Raw genomic sequence first — 19480 nt, 5'->3', positions numbered from 1 at the left:
ACCTGGTAGATGCTATGATAATTAAGGAGCATTGGCATGTGGGGTATTGCAGTGTTATGCTCTCACGACTTCTGGGCCTTCTTTGGTTGCTCAGACCTCTGATTTGCCACAGCATGGACTAATTTACCCAACATCTGTTGAAATTACACCCTGTAGTAATGCTGAAATGTCCATGTGTTGGAGGGAGCTGAACCCACAGGTGGCTGGTGTTTGGACCAGCCAAGAATTAGCCATGGTAGGAAACTCATTGCTAGGAGAAGCTTTGGGCTGGGAGGACCATCCATGGGAGGCAGCTTCAGCAGGAGGTGAGGAAGGGGTCTGTGGGAGGGTGTCACATCCCATTAAAGAGATGAGTCAGTTTGCAGCTCTAATTAAATCCCAGGCCATGTGCTGGGGGGTAAGGAGGTGGTGGGGGAGCTTGAGCTGAGACACAATGGCAAGGGGTGGAGTGTCCTCTGCCAGCTGTGAGTCAGAGGAACCAGGGGTGGATGGGAGAGGATCTGGATATGGGCTGAAGAAGGTTTGCAGGAGGAGGGAATGCATCTGTTGCAATCAAACACATGTAAACACAGCGTTGAAGCAGGCTGCCTTTAGAAGGTTGCTGAAGTGCTGCAAAACCAGGGAGCTAAGGTCTGTGGGGACACAGAGCTCAGTCTGTGAGGTAAGGATGGTGGTAAGGGCTGCCTTGGACAAGTGGTGACCAGGGGACACGAAAAGGAAGGTAATATAAGCACTTCATGTCTTCCCTTTGCACTGTTTGCTTCACAAACGAGGCATCAATTCAGTCTCCTTGTCTGGAGACATTCAAAACCTGCCTGGATATGTTGCTATGTGACCTACTCTAGGTGATCCAGTGATCCTGCTCTGGCAGGAGTGTTGGGCTAGATGATCTTTCAAGGTCTCTTCCAACCACTGTCATTCATAGTCCCTCTCAATGGTCTGAGTTGGAAAGGACCTCCAAATGTCATCTAGTCCAAATCCCCTCTGCAATAAACAGAGATATCCACATCTAGATCAGGTTGCCTGTTGAGCCTGACCTGGAATATGTCCAAGGATGTGGCCCCTGCCACCTTCCTGGGCAACCTGTTCCAATGTACCACAGCCCTCATGGTCAAGAACTGGATAGGGCTGGGTGCTAGGTTGGACTGGATGATCTTGGAGGTCTCTTCCAACCTGGTTGATTCTATGGTTCTAGTTTGGTTCTGTGATAAAGACTTGTGTCGGTTGATAACCTCTTCAGAGGTCACTTGGTCCACGTTCTTTGTCTCCACTGCAGAGGAGCTGCTCCTTCTCCAAAGCCTTATCCTTACCATATCTGTCTTTTGATTCCAGCCACCTCCCTGGGCAACCTGTTCCAATGTTCCACAGCCCTCATGGTCAAGAACTTGTTGCTAACACCCAATCTAAATCTAGTCTTTCTCTAGGTTGGTTCTGTGATACAGACTTGTATCAGTTGATTACCTCTTCAGAGGTCACTTGGTCCACATTCTTTGTCTCCACTGCAGAGGAGCTGCTCCTTCTCCAAAGCCTTATCCTTACCATATCTGTCTTTTGATTCCAGCCACCTCCCTGGGCAACCTGTTCCAATGTTCCACAACCCTCACGGTCAAGAACTTGTTGCTAACATCCAATCTCAATCTGATCTTCCTCTAGTTTGGTTCTGTGATAAAGACTTGTGTCAGTTGCTTACCTCTTCAGAGGTCACTTGGTCCACATTCTTTGTCTTCACTGCTTCTCCAAAGCCTTATCCTTACCATATCTGTCTTTGATTCCAGGTGCAAAGTAGGTCAACCAACATGAGTGGCCTTGGGGACAGCTCAACAGACCCTGCCAACCCCGACTCTCGAAAGAGGAAAGGCTCCCCCTGCGACACAGCCCAGAGGTACGTGAGCCGCTCCCAAGCCGTCCTCTCCCGCGGCTACTTTGTCATTCCCCCCGCGTCGCTCCGTCCCGTCTGCTCGAGCAGATGGAGCCAGGGCTCAGCCACTCGCAGACGTTCACACTTCCTACCGCAGCTTCGCCTGCTTTGAGCGGTGGCTGCGCTGGAAGATGGAGCGCGGTGGAAACGCAGCTCCCCATCTGCTCTGCTTCTTGTCAGCAGGCAAACGGCGATTAGAGGCTCGTTAGCGAAGTCGCCGCAGTGCCTGTAGGAAGGGAGATGATTGGGAGAGCTTGCCCAGGGTAAAGCTGCCACAGGTGCTCCTGCACCCTCTGCACATCACAGTGCTTGTAGGAAGGGAGATGACTGGGAGAGCTTGCCCAGAGTAAAGCTGCCACAGGTACTTCTGCACCCTCTGCACATCACAGTGCTTGTAGGAAGGGAGATGATTGGGAGAGCTTGCCCAGGGTAAAGCTGCCACAGGTACTTCTGCACCCTCTGCACATCACAGTGCTTGTAGGAAGGGAGATAATCCAGAGAGTTTGCCCAGGGTAAAGCTGCCACAGGTACTTCTGCACCCTCTGCACATCACAGTGCTTGTAGGAAGGGAGATGATTGGGAGAGCTTGCCCAGGGTAAAGCTGCCACAGGTGCTTCTGCACCCTCTGCACATCACAGTGCTTGTAGGAAGGGAGATAATCCAGAGAGCTTGCCCAGGGTAAAGCTGCCACAGGTGCTCCTGCACCCTCTGCACATCACAGTGCTTGTAGGAAGGGAGATAATCCAGAGAGCTTGCCCAGGGTAAAGCTGCCACAGGTGCTTCTGCACCCTCTGCACATCACAGTGCTTGTAGGAAGGGAGATGATTGGGAGAGCTTGCCCAGAGTAAAGCTGCCACAGGTGCTCCTGCACCCTCTGCACATCACAGTGCTTGTAGGAAGGGAGATGATTGGGAGAGCTTGCCCAGAGTAAAGCTGCCACAGGTGCTCCTGCACCCTCTGCACATCACAGTGCTTGTAGGAAGGGAGATGATTGGGAGAGCTTGCCCAGAGTAAAGCTGCCACAGGTACTTCTGCACCCTCTGCACATCACAGTGCTTGTAGGAAGGGAGATGATTGGGAGAGCTTGCACAGAGTAAAGCTGCCACAGGTACTTCTGCACCCTCTGCACATCACAGTGCTTGTAGGAAGGGAGATGATTGGGAGAGCTTGCCCAGGGTAAAGCTGCCACAGGTGCTCCTGCACCCTCTGCACATCACAGTGCTTGTAGGAAGGGAGATAATCCACAGAGCTTGCCCAGAGTAAAGCTGCCACAGGTACTTCTGCACCCTCTGCACATCACAGTGCTTGTAGGAAGGGAGATGACTGGGAGAGCTTGCCCAGAGTAAAGCTGCCACAGGTACTTCTGCACCCTCTGCACATCACAGTGCTTGTAGGAAGGGAGATGATTGGGAGAGCTTGCCCAGGGTAAAGCTGCCACAGGTGCTCCTGCACCCTCTGCACATCACAGTGCTTGTAGGAAGGGAGATGATTGGGAGAGCTTGCACAGAGTAAAGCTGCCACAGGTAATTCTGCACCCTCTGCACATCACAGTGCTTGTAGGAAGGGAGATGATTGGGAGAGCTTGCCCAGGGTAAAGCTGCCACAGGTGCTTCTGCACCCTCTGCACATCACAGTGCTTGTAGGAAGGGAGATGATTGGGAGAGCTTGCCCAGGGTAAAGCTGCCACAGGTACTTCTGCACCCTCTGCACATCATCCCCACCCTTCTGCCTCTTCACGCCAGGTCCCCCAGAAATCCGTGGGTTTGTGGTATCCAGGGACAGCAGTGGGGACCCTGTTGCTCATTAGTGCAAGGACACCACATGGGGCTGCTCTCTGGAGTGTCTTGCTTGCTGTCTGCTGATGCAGGCTGCTTCAGAGCTCAGCTGGCTGCAGAAGGGCACCGACTGCTTATGGCCAAGGCTCACCTTGCGTAAGCTAAGTTCTGGGTAGAGGCAGTTGGGGTCTCCTTCCACAGGCTTTCCCAGGCTCCCTGTGAATCCTGTGCATCCTTTTTCTGTGGTGGCAGTGTCTGTTAGGAAGGATGAACATTATGGCAGTGCTGCTGGTCCTGTATCTTTGCTGCCTGGGATGATGCTTTGGTCATTGTTGCAGAATATTGATGCACTGAGCAAGGCCCAGGTGCATTTTCTATCACTTTCACTCCTTACACAGAATCCCAGTGTGGTGGGGGTTGGAAGGGACCTCTGAAGATCTTCTATACCTACCCACTTGAAAGAGTAGGGTCACACACAGCAGATTGCCCAGGACTACAATGTCCAGGTGGGTTTGGAACCTCTCCAGAGCAGGAAACTGCACAACCTCTCTGGGCAGTCTGTTTAAGTACTCCAGAACCCTCACAGGGAAAAAGATTTTCCTCTTGTTCAGATGCAACCTCTTGGGATTCAGTTTGTGCCATTTGCCCCTTGTCCTACTGCTGGGCACCACTGAAGAGTATATGAAGTATATGGCCCCATCCTCTCCCCCCACCCCCTTTAGCTACTGATCAGCATTGAGAAGATCCCCTCTCGGTCTGCTCTTCTCCAGGCTGGACAGCCCCAAGTCTTCCCTGCTCAGAGAGATCCTTCAGTGCCCTCAGCATCTCTGTAGCCTCTGCTGGACTCTCTCAAGCAGCTCCTTATCTCTCTTGAACTGGGAAGCCCAGAAATGGACACGGGAGTTTCGGTGTGGCATCACTAGGGCAGAGCAGAGAGGGAAGAGAACCTTCTTTGACCTGCCAGCCACACTTTCATTAATCCACCCCAGGAAATCACTGGCATTCTTGGCCATGAGGGCACATTGCTGGCTTCTGGGCAATTTGTTGTCCACCAACCCTCTGAGGTTCTTCTCTGCAGAGATGCTTTCCAGCAGGACAACCCCTAGCCTGTCCTGGTGCAGAAGGTTATTCCTCCCCAGGTGCAGGACCCTACACTTGCTTTCAATGAATCATAGAGTCAAGCTGGTTGGAAGAGATCTCCAAGGTCATCCAGTCCAACCTAGCACCCAGCCCTATCCAGTCAACCAGACCATGGCACTAAGTGCCTCAGCCAGGCTTGTCTTGAACACCTCCAGGCACAGCAACTCCACCACCTCCCTGGGCAGCCCATTCCAATGCCAATCACTCTCTCTGACAACAACTTCCTCCTAACATCCAGCCTAGACCTCCCCTGCCACAACTTGACACTTTGTCCCCTTCTCTTGCTGCTTGCCTGGCAGAAGAGACCAACCCCACCTGGCTACAGCCTCCCTTCAGGTAGTTGTAGACAGCAATGAGGTCAGCCCTGAGCCTCCTCTTCTGCAGGCTGCACACCCCCAGTTGCCTCAGCCTCTCCTCACAGGGCTGTGCTCCAGGCCCCTCACCACCTTCCTTGCCCTTCTCTGGACACCTTCCAGCACCTCAAAATCTCTCTTGAATTGAGGAGCCCAGAACTGGACACAGCACTCAAGGTGTGGCCTGAGCAGTGCTGAGTCCAGGGGCAGAATAACCTCCCTTGTCCTGCTGCCCACACTGCTCCTGAGCCAGGCCAGGATGCCATTGGCTTTGCTGCCCACCTGGGCACACTGCTGCCTCATGTTCAGCTACTCTCTGCCAGCACCCCCAGGTCCCTTTTCTCCTGGCTGCTCTCAGCCACTCTATCCCCAGCCTGTAGCACTGCTTGGGGTTGTTGTGGCCAAAGTGCAGAGTAACCTCCCTTGTCCTACTGGCCCTTGTCCTGCTGAACTTCATGAGGTATCTCTCCATCATTCTCTCCAGCCTGACACATGCTATTGTAGACACTAAGTCTGAAGGAGATGGGGTTCCAGTAGAGACACCTGAAGTGGTTGGTTGAGGGCTTCTGGCTTTGTTGGTTGCAAGTTTATTTCAGTTGCAGCATCTCCCTTCTGTAGAGTTGAATCACAAGGCCCTATGGGTCTCCTGGCTCAGCTGAGCCCTTCAGTTGCTGAAGACATTGTGGTAACAGTTGTATTCTGCAGAATACTTGGGTAGTCATGTGCAATATTTGTCATTTCTGAGTCACATGAGTCAGAGCTCTGCAGCTCTCATTGCTGTCTCCAGGCTGGTCTCAGAGCTGGTCCTCACCCCAGCTGTGAGTGCGGGTTGAAGCTGTTGGTCCTTGAATCCCCCTGGCAGAGCCATGGATAGCAAGGTGGGCTCAGACACCTCTTCCTGAAGGAACTGCTCTCCAGCTGAATGATCACACACCTCATTTTGCTTCATCTGGGCTGCCTTTGGAAGGCAGATCTCCTGTGGTTTGTGTGCTAAACTGCAACCACCCTGAGAAATCTTTCTTCTGCTGACACCAGGGCTCTTTCAAAACATATGGGACAAGGAGCAAGAAGCAGAAACTTCTGTTTGATAGGTTATCTTTTCTTGTCCAAGCACCATGAGTCTTTACATCCACAGAGCACTTACAGGCATTTGTAGAACAGCTTTGTTGGGTTTGCCATCCGACCCAATGGAGTACATTACCACCACTCCAAAGAGATGAAGACTTCCAGTGCTGCATCTTCCTTCTTTCAGACCATCTCTTGACTCTCAGCTGTGATGGGGAGGGCCCTTGCCCTCCTCCTCAAGCTAGCCAGTGTTCCCCATAACATACTCCAGAGCAAAATCAACTTCAAAACCCCCTTGTTAAAACCTGGAAGGTTTAACTATTGCCTTTGCTGATACTTGGGAGTGATAAAGAGCAGCCCACTGCTGCAATATTCTCATGATGCTTTTATGTAAGGAAAATTGGCCAATTCTCCCTCCTACAATTTGAAAGTTGCCACAGCAACGGCAACATTAAGGGTTTGCATGAAATGAGCTCACCCACAACAGAGGGATTTTTTTTTTTTCCCCTCTTTTTACCCTCTGCTGTTGCTTTTTGGTTTGCAGGAAGAGCTAAGAATTAATTTGACCTTAGCTGAAAGACTCAGCTGCTTGGAGAAGCATTTGCCTGCCCATTGCCAGGGAAGGCGCCAGCGCTGGTGTCACCGATACCCGTGCAAAGAAAGGCTGAGGTCCAGCACTTTGGCAGCAGCTTCACATCCAACCTGGAAAGATCACAGACTCACAGAATCGTTTTGGTTGGAAGAGACCTTTAAGATCAAGCCCAACCTTTAACCCAGCACTGTCAGGTTGCCACTAAACCATGTCCCTCAGCCCTACGTCTGTGCAGCTTTTCAGTCCCTCCGGGGATGAGGACTCCACCACTGCCCTGCACAGCCTGTTCCAAGGTTTGTCAGCTCCTTTGGGGAAGACATTGTTCATCAAGTCCAACCTAAACCTCCCCTGTTGCAACTTGAGGCTCTTTCTTCTTGTCTTGTAGCTTGTTCCCTGGGAGACGACACCAACTCCCACCTCACTCCAACCTACCTCCAGGGAGAGCAAGAAAGTCTTCCCTCAGCCCCCTTCTCTACAGATTAAACAGCTGCCCTTGCCCCAGCCACTCCTCACAAGGCACTTCAGCAGCTTTGCTGCCCTTCTTTGGACACACTGCAGCACCTCAATGTCTTTCTTGGAGTGAGAGGCCCAAAACTGGACCCAGCATTCCAAGTATGGCCTCACTAATGCTGAGTACAGGGAGACAATCAGAGAATCATAGAATCATCCAGGTTGGAAGAGACCTCCAAGATCATCCAGTCCAACCTAGCACCCATCCCTAGCCAGTCAACCAGACCATGGCACTAAGTGCCTCAGCCAGGCTTTTCTTTAACACCTCCAGGGACGGTGCCTCCACCACCTCCCTGGGCAGCCCATTCCAATGCCAATCACTCTCTCTGTGAAGAACTTCTTCCTAACATCCAGCCTGTACTTTCCCTGGCACAACTTGAGACTGTGTCCCCTTGTTCTATTGCTGGTTGCCTGGCAGAGGAGGGCACCCCCCACCTGGCTACAATGCCCCTTCAGGCAGTTGTAGATAGTAATAAGATCACCCCTGAGCCTCCTCTTCTCCAGGCTGAATTTTTTTTTCCTGACCATTTCCTTTTAAACTAAGCAGGATTTCATTCATTCCTATGTCAGAGAATGAGGGGAAAAGTAAATCCCTGCCCTAGTCCTGCTGGTACAAGTCAGGATGCTTTTGGCTTTCTTGGCCACCTGGGCATACTGCTGGCTCGCTTTCAACCTACCACTTGGTGCCATGGTCTAGCCTTGAGCTCTGTGGTAAAGGGTTGGACTTGATGATCTGTGAGGTCTCTTCCAATCCTGATAATACTGTGATACTGTAAAGCTGTTGTTGCTGCCTGCTACCCCTTAGTACCAGTTGGCAGCTGCCTACTCAGGAAGTGAGACCTTTTGCACTCTCACCCAAGCCTTTTGCACAGGAGTTTCTGTTTCCATGGGATATCTTATGGCACTTCATGGGACTGATGACCCAGGCAGAAGCACAACTCCTGTTCTCTGGACCTTGCCTTTATTCTTTCCCTTTCCTTTTGGATTCTGCTGCTGCATGTTTAAAGGAAAGTAAGTTATTCCTGTTGTTTCTCTGAGCAGTCACAGCACCTGAGGAGACACAGAAGTGAGGTGATTGAGAGTGCACTTGGTAGGCAAGGGGTGGTTCATCAAGGAGTTTTCACCCCTGTGCAGTCATCAGGTGTTTTCCTGTGAGAGCAAGTGTAAAGAGCAGAAAAATGCCCAAAGCCTGCCTCCATATCTGTCAGACCTGAATATTGAGCTAGTAAAGTGGAACTAGGGGGAAAAATGAAGAAGAACCTGTGTAGCCTGCCTGGGGGGCTCCTTAGAAGAGTGAGCTGGTGGTGTCTCATCCTCTTTTGGACAGCTGTAGTTTCTAAAGGCTCTCTGCAGACTTAGCAAGGTACATTCATGCTCTGGTTGACGTGCAGACATGATAAACCAAGCCTCTTATTTAAGCCTTCAGCTATTAGCAGAGCTTGTTTTACTATGTAGAATAATGAAATGGCATCTGCAGTGTGACACAGATCTCCTACCAAGCTGGACTTTTGGATTCAGTGTCAGTCATCAGTGTTTTCTCAGTCCCTCCGTGAGCAGTGTGGCTTCTTTGAAGCCAGGAACATCTCACCGTGCCCACAGGCATCTCAGCAGCCTCCTGATTGCTGTCTACAACTACCTGAAGGGAGGCTGTAGCCAGCTGGGGTTGGTCTCTTCTCTCAGACAACCAGCAACAGAACAAGGGGACAGAGTGTCAAGTTGTGCTGGGGGAGGTCTAGGCTGGATGTTAGGAGGAAGTTCCTGGCAGAGAGAGTGATTGGCATTGGAATGGGCTGCCCAGGGAGGTGATGGAGTCTCTGTGCCTGGAGGTGTTGAAGCCAAGCCTGGCTGAGGCACTTAGTGGTTGATTGGCATGGGCTGGGTGCTAGGTTGGTCTGTCTGAGCTTGGAGGTCTCTTCCAACCTGGTTGATTCTATGATTCTGATGTGTAGAAAATATTAGAGATTTTCAGGCAGGAGCACTTAAATGCAGTGCTGGGCATCCTGGAGAGGCTGCAACAGAAAGTTAGGTGTCTTGTTGAAAACCAACTGGAAAAAGAATCTCAAGCACCACAGAGCCCTGCTAGGTGTTTTGAGGTTTCCTCATTTCATCCTGTGGTTGATATATAGAATCATAGAATGGTTTGACTTGGAAGACCTTTCTTAGAGGCCTTCTTAAGTATTGGAAGACCACAAGAAGGTCTCCCTGGAGCTTTCTATTCTCCAAGCTGAACAATCCTAACTCCCTCAGTCTGCCCTCACAGCAGAGGGATTCCAGCACTTGCACCATTTCTGTGACCTCCTCTAGATCTGCTCTAACAGGTCCATGACTCTTCTCTGTCAGAGACCCAGATCTGGACCCAGCACTGCAGGTGGGATCTCACCAGAGCAGAGCAGAAGGGAAAAATCTCCTCAACTGACTTGCTGGCCATGCTGCTTTGGATGCAGCTCAGGATGTGGTTGGCTTCTGCACTGTGAGCTCACACTATCATAGGATCATAGAATCAACCAGGCTGGAAGAGACCTCCAAGCTCAGCCAGTCCAACCTAGCACCCAGCCCTGGCCAAGCAACCAGACCATGGCACTAAGTGCCTCAGCCAGGCTTGGCTTCAACACCTCCAGGCACAGAGACTCCATCACCTCCCTGGGCAGCCCATTCCAATGCCAATCACTCTCTCTGACAACAACTTCCTAACAACATCCATCCTAGACCTGCCCTGACACAACTTGACACTCTGTCCCCTTCTTCTCTTGCTGCTTGCCTCTCTGCTGCCCCACCTGGCTACAGCCTCCCTTCAGGTAGTTGTAGACAGCAATGAGCTCTGCCCTGAGCCTCCTCTTCTGCAGGCTGCACACCCCCAGCTCCCTCAGCCTCTCCTCACAGAGCTGTGCTCCAGTCCCCTCACCAGCTTCATCTCCCTTCTCTGGACACAAGTTTCTCTTCATGTTGTGGTGAAACCTTCTATGTTCCAGTTTGTAGCCATTGCTCCATGTCTTATTGCTGCTGACCACTGAAAAGAGGTCAGTGCTAAACCATGTCCCTCAGCATCACATCTGTGTGGGTTCCACCACTGCTCTGGGCAGTCTATTCCAGGTCTTTGGGGAAGAAATTGTTCCTTGTGTCTAACATAACCCTCCCCTGGCACAACTTGAGGCCATTTCCTCTGCTCCTGTCACTTGTTCCTTGGGAGAAAAGACCAACCTCTACCTCATTTCAGCCTCCTTTTGGGAGCAAGATGGTCTCGCCTCAGCCTCCTTTTCTCCAGGCTAAAACCCCCCAGTTCCCTCAGCTTCTCTTCAGCAGATTTGTGCTCTAGACCCCTCAGTATGCATATTTTGTTTATATACATAAAACCAGAAAAAAGCCTGAATGAGTTCCCCAGTACTTTTGGATCCTTTCACAGAATCACAGAGCTTTAGAGGCTGGAGCTCCAGAGATCATCAAGTCCAACCTCCCTGCCAAGGCAGGATCCCTTAGGGTAGTTTGCACAGGAACACATCCAGGTGGGTTTTGAAAGTCTCCAGAGGAAAAAACTCCACAACCTCTCTGGGCAGCCTGCTCCAAGGCTCTGTCATCCTCACTGTAAAGAAGTTTCTCCTCATGTTGAGGTGAAACCTTCTCTGTTCCAATTTGCAGCCACTGCTCCTTGTCTAGCAACCTCCCTGCCAAGGCAGGATCCCCATGGATAGTTCGCTGCGGAACGCATCCAGGTGGGATGCTTTGATTGTAGCATGGTTATTGCTGCTGCCACTGCTTGTATATTAGGGTTCTTGTCCAGTACCCAAGTGGGACTAAACTGTGCAGTTGGAAGAAGTTATTGATATGACTTTTAATTGTTTTCCCCTTCCCTAACAGCAATGAAAAGCGACGAAGGGAGCAGGAGAACAAATATTTAGAGGAGCTGGCGGAGCTGCTGTCTGCAAACATTGGAGACATCGACACTCTGAGTGTCAAACCTGACAAATGCAAGATCCTGAAAAAGACAGTGGATCAGATCCAGCAGATGAAGAGGTTGGAGCAAGGTAAGGCTGCAGCTTCCTGCCTTTGGGAAGCTTCAGAGTAAGAGTGTTTGCGTCGTCCCCTTTCAGACACTAAATCACAGCAAATAAGCGTGAGTTAATGAATGCAAAATCATGACATAACCATTCCATTTGCAATAGTTTTCCTTCTCCTGCTTTTATGGCAGCAGTGATGTGGAAGGGGAAGCTTTGCCTCCTTTGATGCCACCTTTGCTTTCTGGTTTAAGGTGGCACTTTGTAATCACAGAGTTGTTTGGATTGGAAAATACCTTTAAGGCTGCTGAGTCCATCTGTTAAGCCAACACTGCCAAGTCATAGAATCATAGAATCAAGCAGGTTGGAAGAGACCTCCAAGATCATCCAGTCCAACCTAGCACCCAGCCCTAGCCAGGCAACCAGACCATGGCACTAAATGCCTCATCCAGTCTTTTCTTGAACACCTCAAGGGACGGTGCCTCCACCACCTCCCTGGGCAGCCCATTCCAATGCCAATCACTCTCTCTGACACCAACTTCCTAACAACATCCAGCCTAGACCTCCCCTGACACAACTTGAGACTGTGTCCCCTTCTTCTATTGCTGGTTGCCTGGCAGAAGAGGCCACCCCCACCTGGCTACAGCCTCCCTTCAGGTAGTTGTAGACAGCAGTGAGGTCACCCCTGAGCCTTCTCTTCTGCAGGCTGCACACCCCCAGCTCCCTCAGCCTCTCCTCATAGGGTTTGTGTTCCAGGCCCCTCACCAGCTTTGTTGCCCTTCTCTGGACACCTTCCAGCACCTCAACATCTCTCCTGAATTGAGGGGCCCAGAACTGGACACAGCACTCAAGGTGTGGCTTGACCAGTGCTGAGTCCAGGGGCAGAATAACTTCCCTTGTCCTACTGGCCACACTGTTCCTGATGCAAGCCAGGATGCCATTGGCTCTCTTGGCCACCTGGGCACACTGCTGGCTCATCTTCAGCCTACTATCTATCAGTGTCATATCTCCACATCTTTTAAATCCCTTCAGGGATGGAAACTACACCAGCACCCTGGCAACCTGGGCTTAGAAGAAATTGTTCCTTATTTCCAAGCTAAACCTTCCCTGGCACAACTTGAGGGTATATCCTCTTGTCCTTGGGAGAAACCCCAGTCGGCTCCAGCCTCCTTGCAGGGAGTTGTACAGAGCCACCCTCCTTTTCTCTAGGCTAAACACCCCCAGTTCCCTCAGCCACTCCTCACAGGACTTGCTCTCTAGACTCTACACCGACTTCTTTGGATGCACTCCAAATGATTCATCCTAAAATTATGCCTTGGACTAAATGAATCAGAAGTGCTTGTTAAACTTTCAGGATCAGCCCCATTAAGAGTTTTATCAGCAATTAACTGTGTGCAGAACCCCCATTTTATGGCTGGGTAAGGTGAAGGACAGATAACTCTGCCACACGCTGTGATAGGCTTGGTGAAGAACCATGGAGCCTTGTCAGATCTGTTCTCCTGCCAACCAAGCAGATTTGAGGGGTATTAATCCACCTCCTGCCGGGGAACGCAGGCGCCGTAACCGGCGAAGGGAGAAGAGATCTGTGAGAAACCCTATCAAGGTTAAATTCCACCCCGGGAGTCAACTCAGGTTGGACTGCAGAAGTCTAAAGGGCTTGAGCAATGCACAGAAGAGAAAGGGTGAGGTTTATTAAGGAGGGAGTGGGGTATGTTCAGCTCTCAGCAACCTCAGCATCCTGCCTGGAGCTGCTGTGGGTGGGCTCCAGCCTGCTCTGTGTCATGCAGAGGGTGACAAAGGGTGACAAAGCTGTTGAAAGGCCTGGAGCACAAACCCTGTGAGGAGAGGCTGAGGGAGCTGGGGGTGTGCAGACTGCAGCAGAGGAGGCTCAGGGCTGACCTCATTGCTGTCTACAACTACACGAAGGGAGGCTGTAGCCAGGTGGGGTTGGGCTCTTCTCTCCCAGGCAACCAGCAAGAGAATAAGGGGACAGAGTCTCAAGTTGTGCCAGGGAAGGTCTAGGCTGGATGTTAGGAGGGAGTTGTTGTCAGAGAGAGTGATTGGCATTGGAATGGGCTGCCCAGGGAGGTGGTGGAGTTGCTGTCCCTGGAGGTGTTGAAGCCAAGCCTGGCTGAGGCACTTAGTGCCATGGTCTGGTTGCTTGGCCAGGGCTGGGTGCTAGGTTGGGCTGGGTGAGCTTGGAGGTCTCTTCCAACCTGCTTGATTCTATGATTCTATGCCTGCTTCGGGGCTGCCCATTTCCTGCACTTAAATACTTTGTCCTTTGTGCAGATGCTTTGTCCTTAGTGCAAACACTTTGTTCTTCATGCACAAGGTGAATCTCACTGCCTGTTAATGCTGAGAACACATCATCTGTCAAGCAGTGCCTTTGCCAGAGCTCCCGTTGCACACTCCGAGTGGAGCCATGTTGCCCAATAACAGATGTTGAGTTATCCTCTGGCCCCGTGGCTCAGATGTGGGCATAAGCAAGCAGGCACTCCATAGACTCACTGAATCTTCTGTAAGAGAGCTGGAAAGGTCATTTTACATCATCTGGCCTGGATCAGGAGCAGTGTGGCCAGCAGGACAAGGGAGGTTATTCTGCCCCTGGACTCAGCACTGCTCAGGCCACACCTTCATTGCTGTGTCCAGTTCTGGGCTTCTCAATTCAAGAGAGATGTTGAGGTGCTGGAAGGTGTCCAGAGAAGGGCAAGGAAGCTGGTGAGGGGCCTGGAGCACAGCCCTGTGAGGAGAGGCTGAGGGAGCTGGGGGTGTGCAGCCTGCAGAAGAGGAGGCTCAGGGCTGACCTCATTGCTGTCTGCAACTCCCTGAAGTGAGGCTGTAGCCAGGTGGGGTTGGTCTCTTCTGCCAGGCAAGCAGCAAGGGAAGAAGGGGACAGAGTGTCAAGTTGTGTCAGGGGAGGTCTAGGCTGGATGTTGTTAGGAAGTTGTTGTCAGAGAGAGTGATTGGCATTGGAATGGGCTGCCCAGGGAGGTGGTGGAGTCTCTGTGCCTGGAGGTGTTGAAGCCAAGCCTGGCTGAGGCACTTAGTGCCATGGTCTGGTTGCTTGGGCAGGGCTGGGTGCTAGGTTGGAGTGGCTGAGCTTGGACATCTCTTCCAACCTGCTTGATTCTATGATTCTGTGGTTCTATGATCTAGTCCCAGTGCCCCAGCAGGGATGTCTTTAGCTAGATCAGGTTGCTCAGAGCCCTGTCCAACGTGACCTGGAATGTTTCCAGGGATGGGACTTCTACCACCTCTCTAGGCAACCTGGGCAAGTGCCTCACTGCTCTCAGTGTAAACTACTTCTTCCTTAGATCTGGTCTAAATTTCCCCTTCATAAAACATTCACCCCTTGTTCTGTCACAGCAGGCCCTGATGAAAAGTCTGCCATCATCCTTCTTACAGGCCACCTTTAAATACAGCCAGGTTGCACTTAAGTGCCCCCTGGAGCCTTCTGCAGGCTAGAATAGCCATGGCTCAAAGGAGGTAGCCACCTGTATTGACCTAAATCTTGGAAGTGATCTGAGCTAATCTCAGCAGCTAAATTTCATCCCTTTCTTGCTCATAGCTCAGTCTGATGAGCCCCAGGACTGCCATAACTTGTCCAACCAGAACACAGAATCACAGAATATATCTGTTTGGAATTGTCCTCAAAGATAATCCAGTCCAAGCCTTCACCCAGCATGGAGGGATCAACTCTAACCCATGTCCCTAAGTGCCATGCCCAGGGCAAGCTCGGTGACAAATCACTCAGCTCACACTGCCCAGGCAAATGCTTTTAGATGTCATTCCCTTTGTGCCCAGGCTCTGAAAGGACTTTGGTAGCAGGTGAGTACACCCAGGTTCCTGCTTGCTGCCACTTCTCTGGTCATTAGTTTTGCTGCCATTGCACACCAGGCTGAACATTAACTAGGACAAGCCCTACTCAGAAATATTATGCCTCGAGCTGTGCTCGGTGTCGCCAGCTTATCTAGTGCAGCACCCAGTGACCAAGGAAAAGAAACTTCACCTATATTTGTTCTTGGCAAACTTGCTTGTGGGAGCATTTCACACAAGGAAGTAGGAGAAATGTGGCAAATAGTCAGAATATTTGTGGCCAGAGACAATTTTCTCTCCTTGTTGTAGTGTTAGATGTTGTCCCCCTGCCTACATCCTTCCTCCTCTTACTCCTCCTCTGTTTCTCAGCTGTAAAGCAGATTAATATTTGATAGCTGCAGAGGATGTGGGTTTGTTGCTGAAGCATTGTGAATGGTGATGTATCCTGTGGAGTGTGGCTGTGCTTCTTCTGGTGCTGTTAGAAAATCCACCTGGAGATACGATTCCATGTAACGGAGAGTTTGGACTCAGCACTGATAGGTTACAGCAAGCTGAGGACAGAGTCCCAGCATCCTAGCATGGTGAGGTTTGGAAGAGACCTCTGGGGATCATCTAGTGCAGCCTCCTTGATAAAACAGGGTCAGCCAGAGCAGGTTGGCCTGGATTGCATCCAGGCAAGTTTGCAGTCTCTCTAGTAAAGGAGACTCCACAAGCTCTGTGGACAGCCTGTTCCAGTGCTTTGGCACCCTCACAGGAAAGAGGTTTGTTCCTCGTGTTTAAATGGAACCTAGAGTCATAGAATCAGTCAAGGTTGGAAGGGACCACAAGGAGCAGCCAGTTCCAACCCCCCTGCCATGCCCAGGGACACCCTACCCTAGAACAGGCTGCACACAGCCTCACACAGCCTGGCCTCAAACACCTCCAGCCATGGGGCCTCAACCACCTCCCTGGGCAGCCCATTCCAGCCTCTCACCACTCTCCTGCTCAACAACTTCCTCCTCATGTCCAGTCTGAACCTCCCCACCTCCAACTTTGCTCCTGGGCTCCAGTTTGTGTCTGGTCACTGAGCACCACTGAAAAGAGTCTGGCCTGGTCCTCTCAGTCCCTGCTCTTTAGCTACTGATTAGCACTGAGAAGATTCCCTTCACAGTCTGCACTTCTCCAGGCTCAACAGCCCCAAATCTCTCGGCCTCTGCTCATCACAGAGATGCTCCAAGCCCCTCAGCATTTTTGTAGCCTCTGCTGGACTCTGCCCAGAAGTTCCCTTTCTCTCTTGAAGCAGGGAGACCAAAACTGCATCCAGCACTCCCAACGTGGATACCCCAGCAAATGCTGCACTTCAGCTTGGTAACAAGCACAGCTCTCAAGCACTGGGGGAAATGATGCTAAACCCTTGAGTGTGTCCAGAGAAGGGCAACGAGGCTGGTGAGAGGCCTTGAGCACAGCCCTACGAGGAGAGGCTGAGGGAGCTGGGATTGGTTAGCCTGGAGAAGAGGAGGCTCAGGGCAGACCTTATTGCTGTCTGCAACTACCTGAGGGGTGGTTGTGGCCAGGAGGAGGTTGCTCTCTTCTCTCAGGTGGCCAGCACCAGAACAAGAGGACACAGCCTCAGGCTGTGCCAGGGGAGATTTAGGCTGGAGGTGAGGAGAAAGTTCTTCCCTGAGAGAGTCATTGGACACTGGAATGGGCTGCCCGGGGAGGTGGTGGAGTCGCCGTCCCTGGAGCTGTTCAAGGCAGGACTGGACGTGGCACTTGGTGCCATGGTCTGGCCTTGAGCTCTGTGGTAAAGGGTTGGACTTGATGATCTGTGAGGTCTCTTCCAACCCTGATGATACTGTGATACTGTGATACTGTGTGATACTGTGATACTGTGTGATACCTTGTAGCAGAGCAGATACCAATTAAAAAAACCCCAGCATCCTGTCATTAACTTAATGAATGACAGGCTTGGGAAGGGGCAGGTGGCAGTGTCAGAAGGATGAGGACGTCCTTGCCTCTGCCAGCACCGGTGGGTTTCGAGGCCAGGTCCCACCAGCTCTGCCCACCTTGCACCTCCACCACAGATCGTCCTCGGCTCTAACCTGCAGAAGGCTGGAGGAGCCAGCAGAAGCTTGCAGATGGATCACAGGCAGGGGCTGAGCTCTCCCTCCCATCCCCCTGCCTGCTAGGCTGCTATTTAAAGTATGAAGCAAATGCTTTTAGAAAAGATTCCTAGGTCTGGCCACCTTCCAACGTTAGTAATGTACAGTTGGCAGAACAAGCAGTTTGCGGCTGTGGCAGCAACCTGAAATTCATCTGCCAAGACAGCAATAAATGCAGCAGAGGAAGAGGCCAGGCAGTTAATTTTTCAGCCTTTGTCCATCCTGCAAAAGTTCTGTAGACTTTTTTTTTGAGTCTGGTGGTGTGAGTGTTGGAGCCTTGATCTGTGCCTGAGCGCTGTCACTCACCAGGGAGAGGGCAGGAAGGGCCACCGGTGTGTCTTTGGCAGCATGGGAGCCAGTGAGGAGAGGATATCTCTAAGCATGCTGCCTGGGCTTTGCAGAGCAGTGGTCAGTCTTTGTAGACCTTCTTCCCCATTGCCTTCAGGTTGGCATTAAGCCCAGCACATGGATGCCAGAGATCCTCTCCTGGGGTAGTTGCTCTGCTGCAGAGCTGCGCCTTGACACGTGTCCATCCGTCACGCAGAGGTGAACTAGCCTAAGGCTGTGGGCAGCAGGACAAAGAAGGGAATTCTGCCCCTCTGCTGCGCTCTGGTTAGACCCCACCTGCAGTGCTGTGTCAGATCTGGGGTCCTCATCACAGGAGAGACATGGACCAACATGTTGGAGCTGGTCCAGAAGAGGCCATCTTGATGCAAGGGCTGGCTGGAACCGCTCTGCGTTGGGGACAGGCTGAGAGAGTTGAGCTAACAACATCCTAGAGAAGAGAAGGCTGCAGGGAGACCTTCTTGTGGCCTTTCAGTACTTAAAAAGGGCCTGTAAGAAAGCTGGGGACAGACTGTTCAGCAGGGCCTGTCCTGACAGGCTGATGGGTTAAAACCAAAGGAGAGCAGATTCAGACCAGATAGAAGGAAGAAATGAGGGGCAATGAGGGTACGAGACACGATGCTGGGTAGATTCCCCATCCCTGCCAACATGCAAGGTCAGGCTGGAAAGGCTTCCAAACAACCTGTTCTAGTTGAAGATGTCCCTGCTCACTGCAGGGACCTTTAAAGGTCCTTTGCCACCCAAACCACTGTGATTTGATGATGATTCTGTGAAGGTTGTTTAATGTAGTGGCCAAGAGAGCCAGTGGCATCCTGGCCTGCATCAGGAATGGTGTGGTCAGCAGGAGCAGGGAGGTCATTCTGCCCCTGGACTCTGCACTGGTTAGACCACACCTTGAGTACTGTGTTCAGTTCTGGGCCCCCCAGTTTAAAAGGGACGTTGAGATGCTTGAGCATGTCCAGAGAAGGGCGACGAGGCTGGGGAGAGGCCTTGAGCACAGCCCTACGAGGAGAGGCTGAGGGAGCTGGGATTGGTTAGCCTGGAGAAGAGGAGGCTCAGGGGAGACCTCATTGCTGTCTACAACTACCTGAGGGGTGGTTATGGCCAGGAGGAGGTTGCTCTCTTCTCTCAGGTGGCCAGCACCAGAACAAGAGGACACAGCCTCAGGCTGTGCCAGGGGAGATTTAGGCTGGAGGTGAGGAGAAAGTTCTTCCCTGAGAGAGTCATTGGACACTGGAATGGGCTGCCTGGGGAGGTGGTGGAGTCGTCCCTGGAGCTGTTCAAGGCAGGATTGGACGTGGCACTTGGTGCCATGGTCTGGCCTTGAGCTCTGTGGTAAAGGGTTAGACTTGATGATCTGTGAGGTCTCTTCCAACCTTGGTGATACTGTGATACTATGATACTTCCATGGACAAAAGCAGGTGGATGAAGACAAGCAGGACAGCTTTGCTCCTCAACATTTGTCACTTGTAGGGTTAGCAAGGGTGATGTGAAGCCTGTTAGAAGGAACCATGAGGGCAGCATGGTTGAGTCAAGGGGCTGCATGACTGGGAGGAGGCTTGGTTGCTGCTGGGAGGGCAGGCAGGGGGTGGCTGCAAATCTTAAAATCTTGGTCATCTTGGTCATTCAGGAGAGTAAAACAACACAGAATCATAGAATCAACCAGGTTGGAAGAGACCTCCAAGCTCATCCAGCCCAACCTAGCACCCAGCCCATGCCAATCAACCAGACCATGGCACTAAGTGCCTCAGCCAGGCTTGGCTTCAACACCTCCAGGCACAGCAACTCCACCACCTCCCTGGGCAGCCCATTCCAATGCCAATCACTCTCTCT

At 51.7% G+C, this 19480-nt stretch overlaps 1 protein-coding gene across 7 annotated transcripts in view; it reads left to right on the top strand.

Annotated features, from left to right (window-relative positions):
• NCOA1 (nuclear receptor coactivator 1) overlaps positions 1–19480 on the top strand; it is a 266235-nt gene that overhangs the window by 175119 nt on the left and 71636 nt on the right. For all 7 annotated transcript variants that reach the window (XM_064146630.1, XM_064146626.1, XM_064146628.1 and 4 more), the window contains 2 exons: positions 1776–1882; positions 11206–11372. In XM_064146630.1, the coding sequence (XP_064002700.1) occupies positions 1797–1882; positions 11206–11372 (253 nt within the window). In that variant the 5' untranslated portion in view covers positions 1776–1796. The remainder of the gene's footprint in view (positions 1–1775; positions 1883–11205; positions 11373–19480) is intronic.

This window comes from Pogoniulus pusillus, chromosome 7 (genome assembly GCF_015220805.1).
Source record: "Pogoniulus pusillus isolate bPogPus1 chromosome 7, bPogPus1.pri, whole genome shotgun sequence".
In the NCBI taxonomy this organism is placed as follows: Eukaryota; Metazoa; Chordata; class Aves; order Piciformes; family Lybiidae; genus Pogoniulus; species Pogoniulus pusillus.
This window is presented reverse-complemented; position numbering and strand designations above follow the sequence as displayed.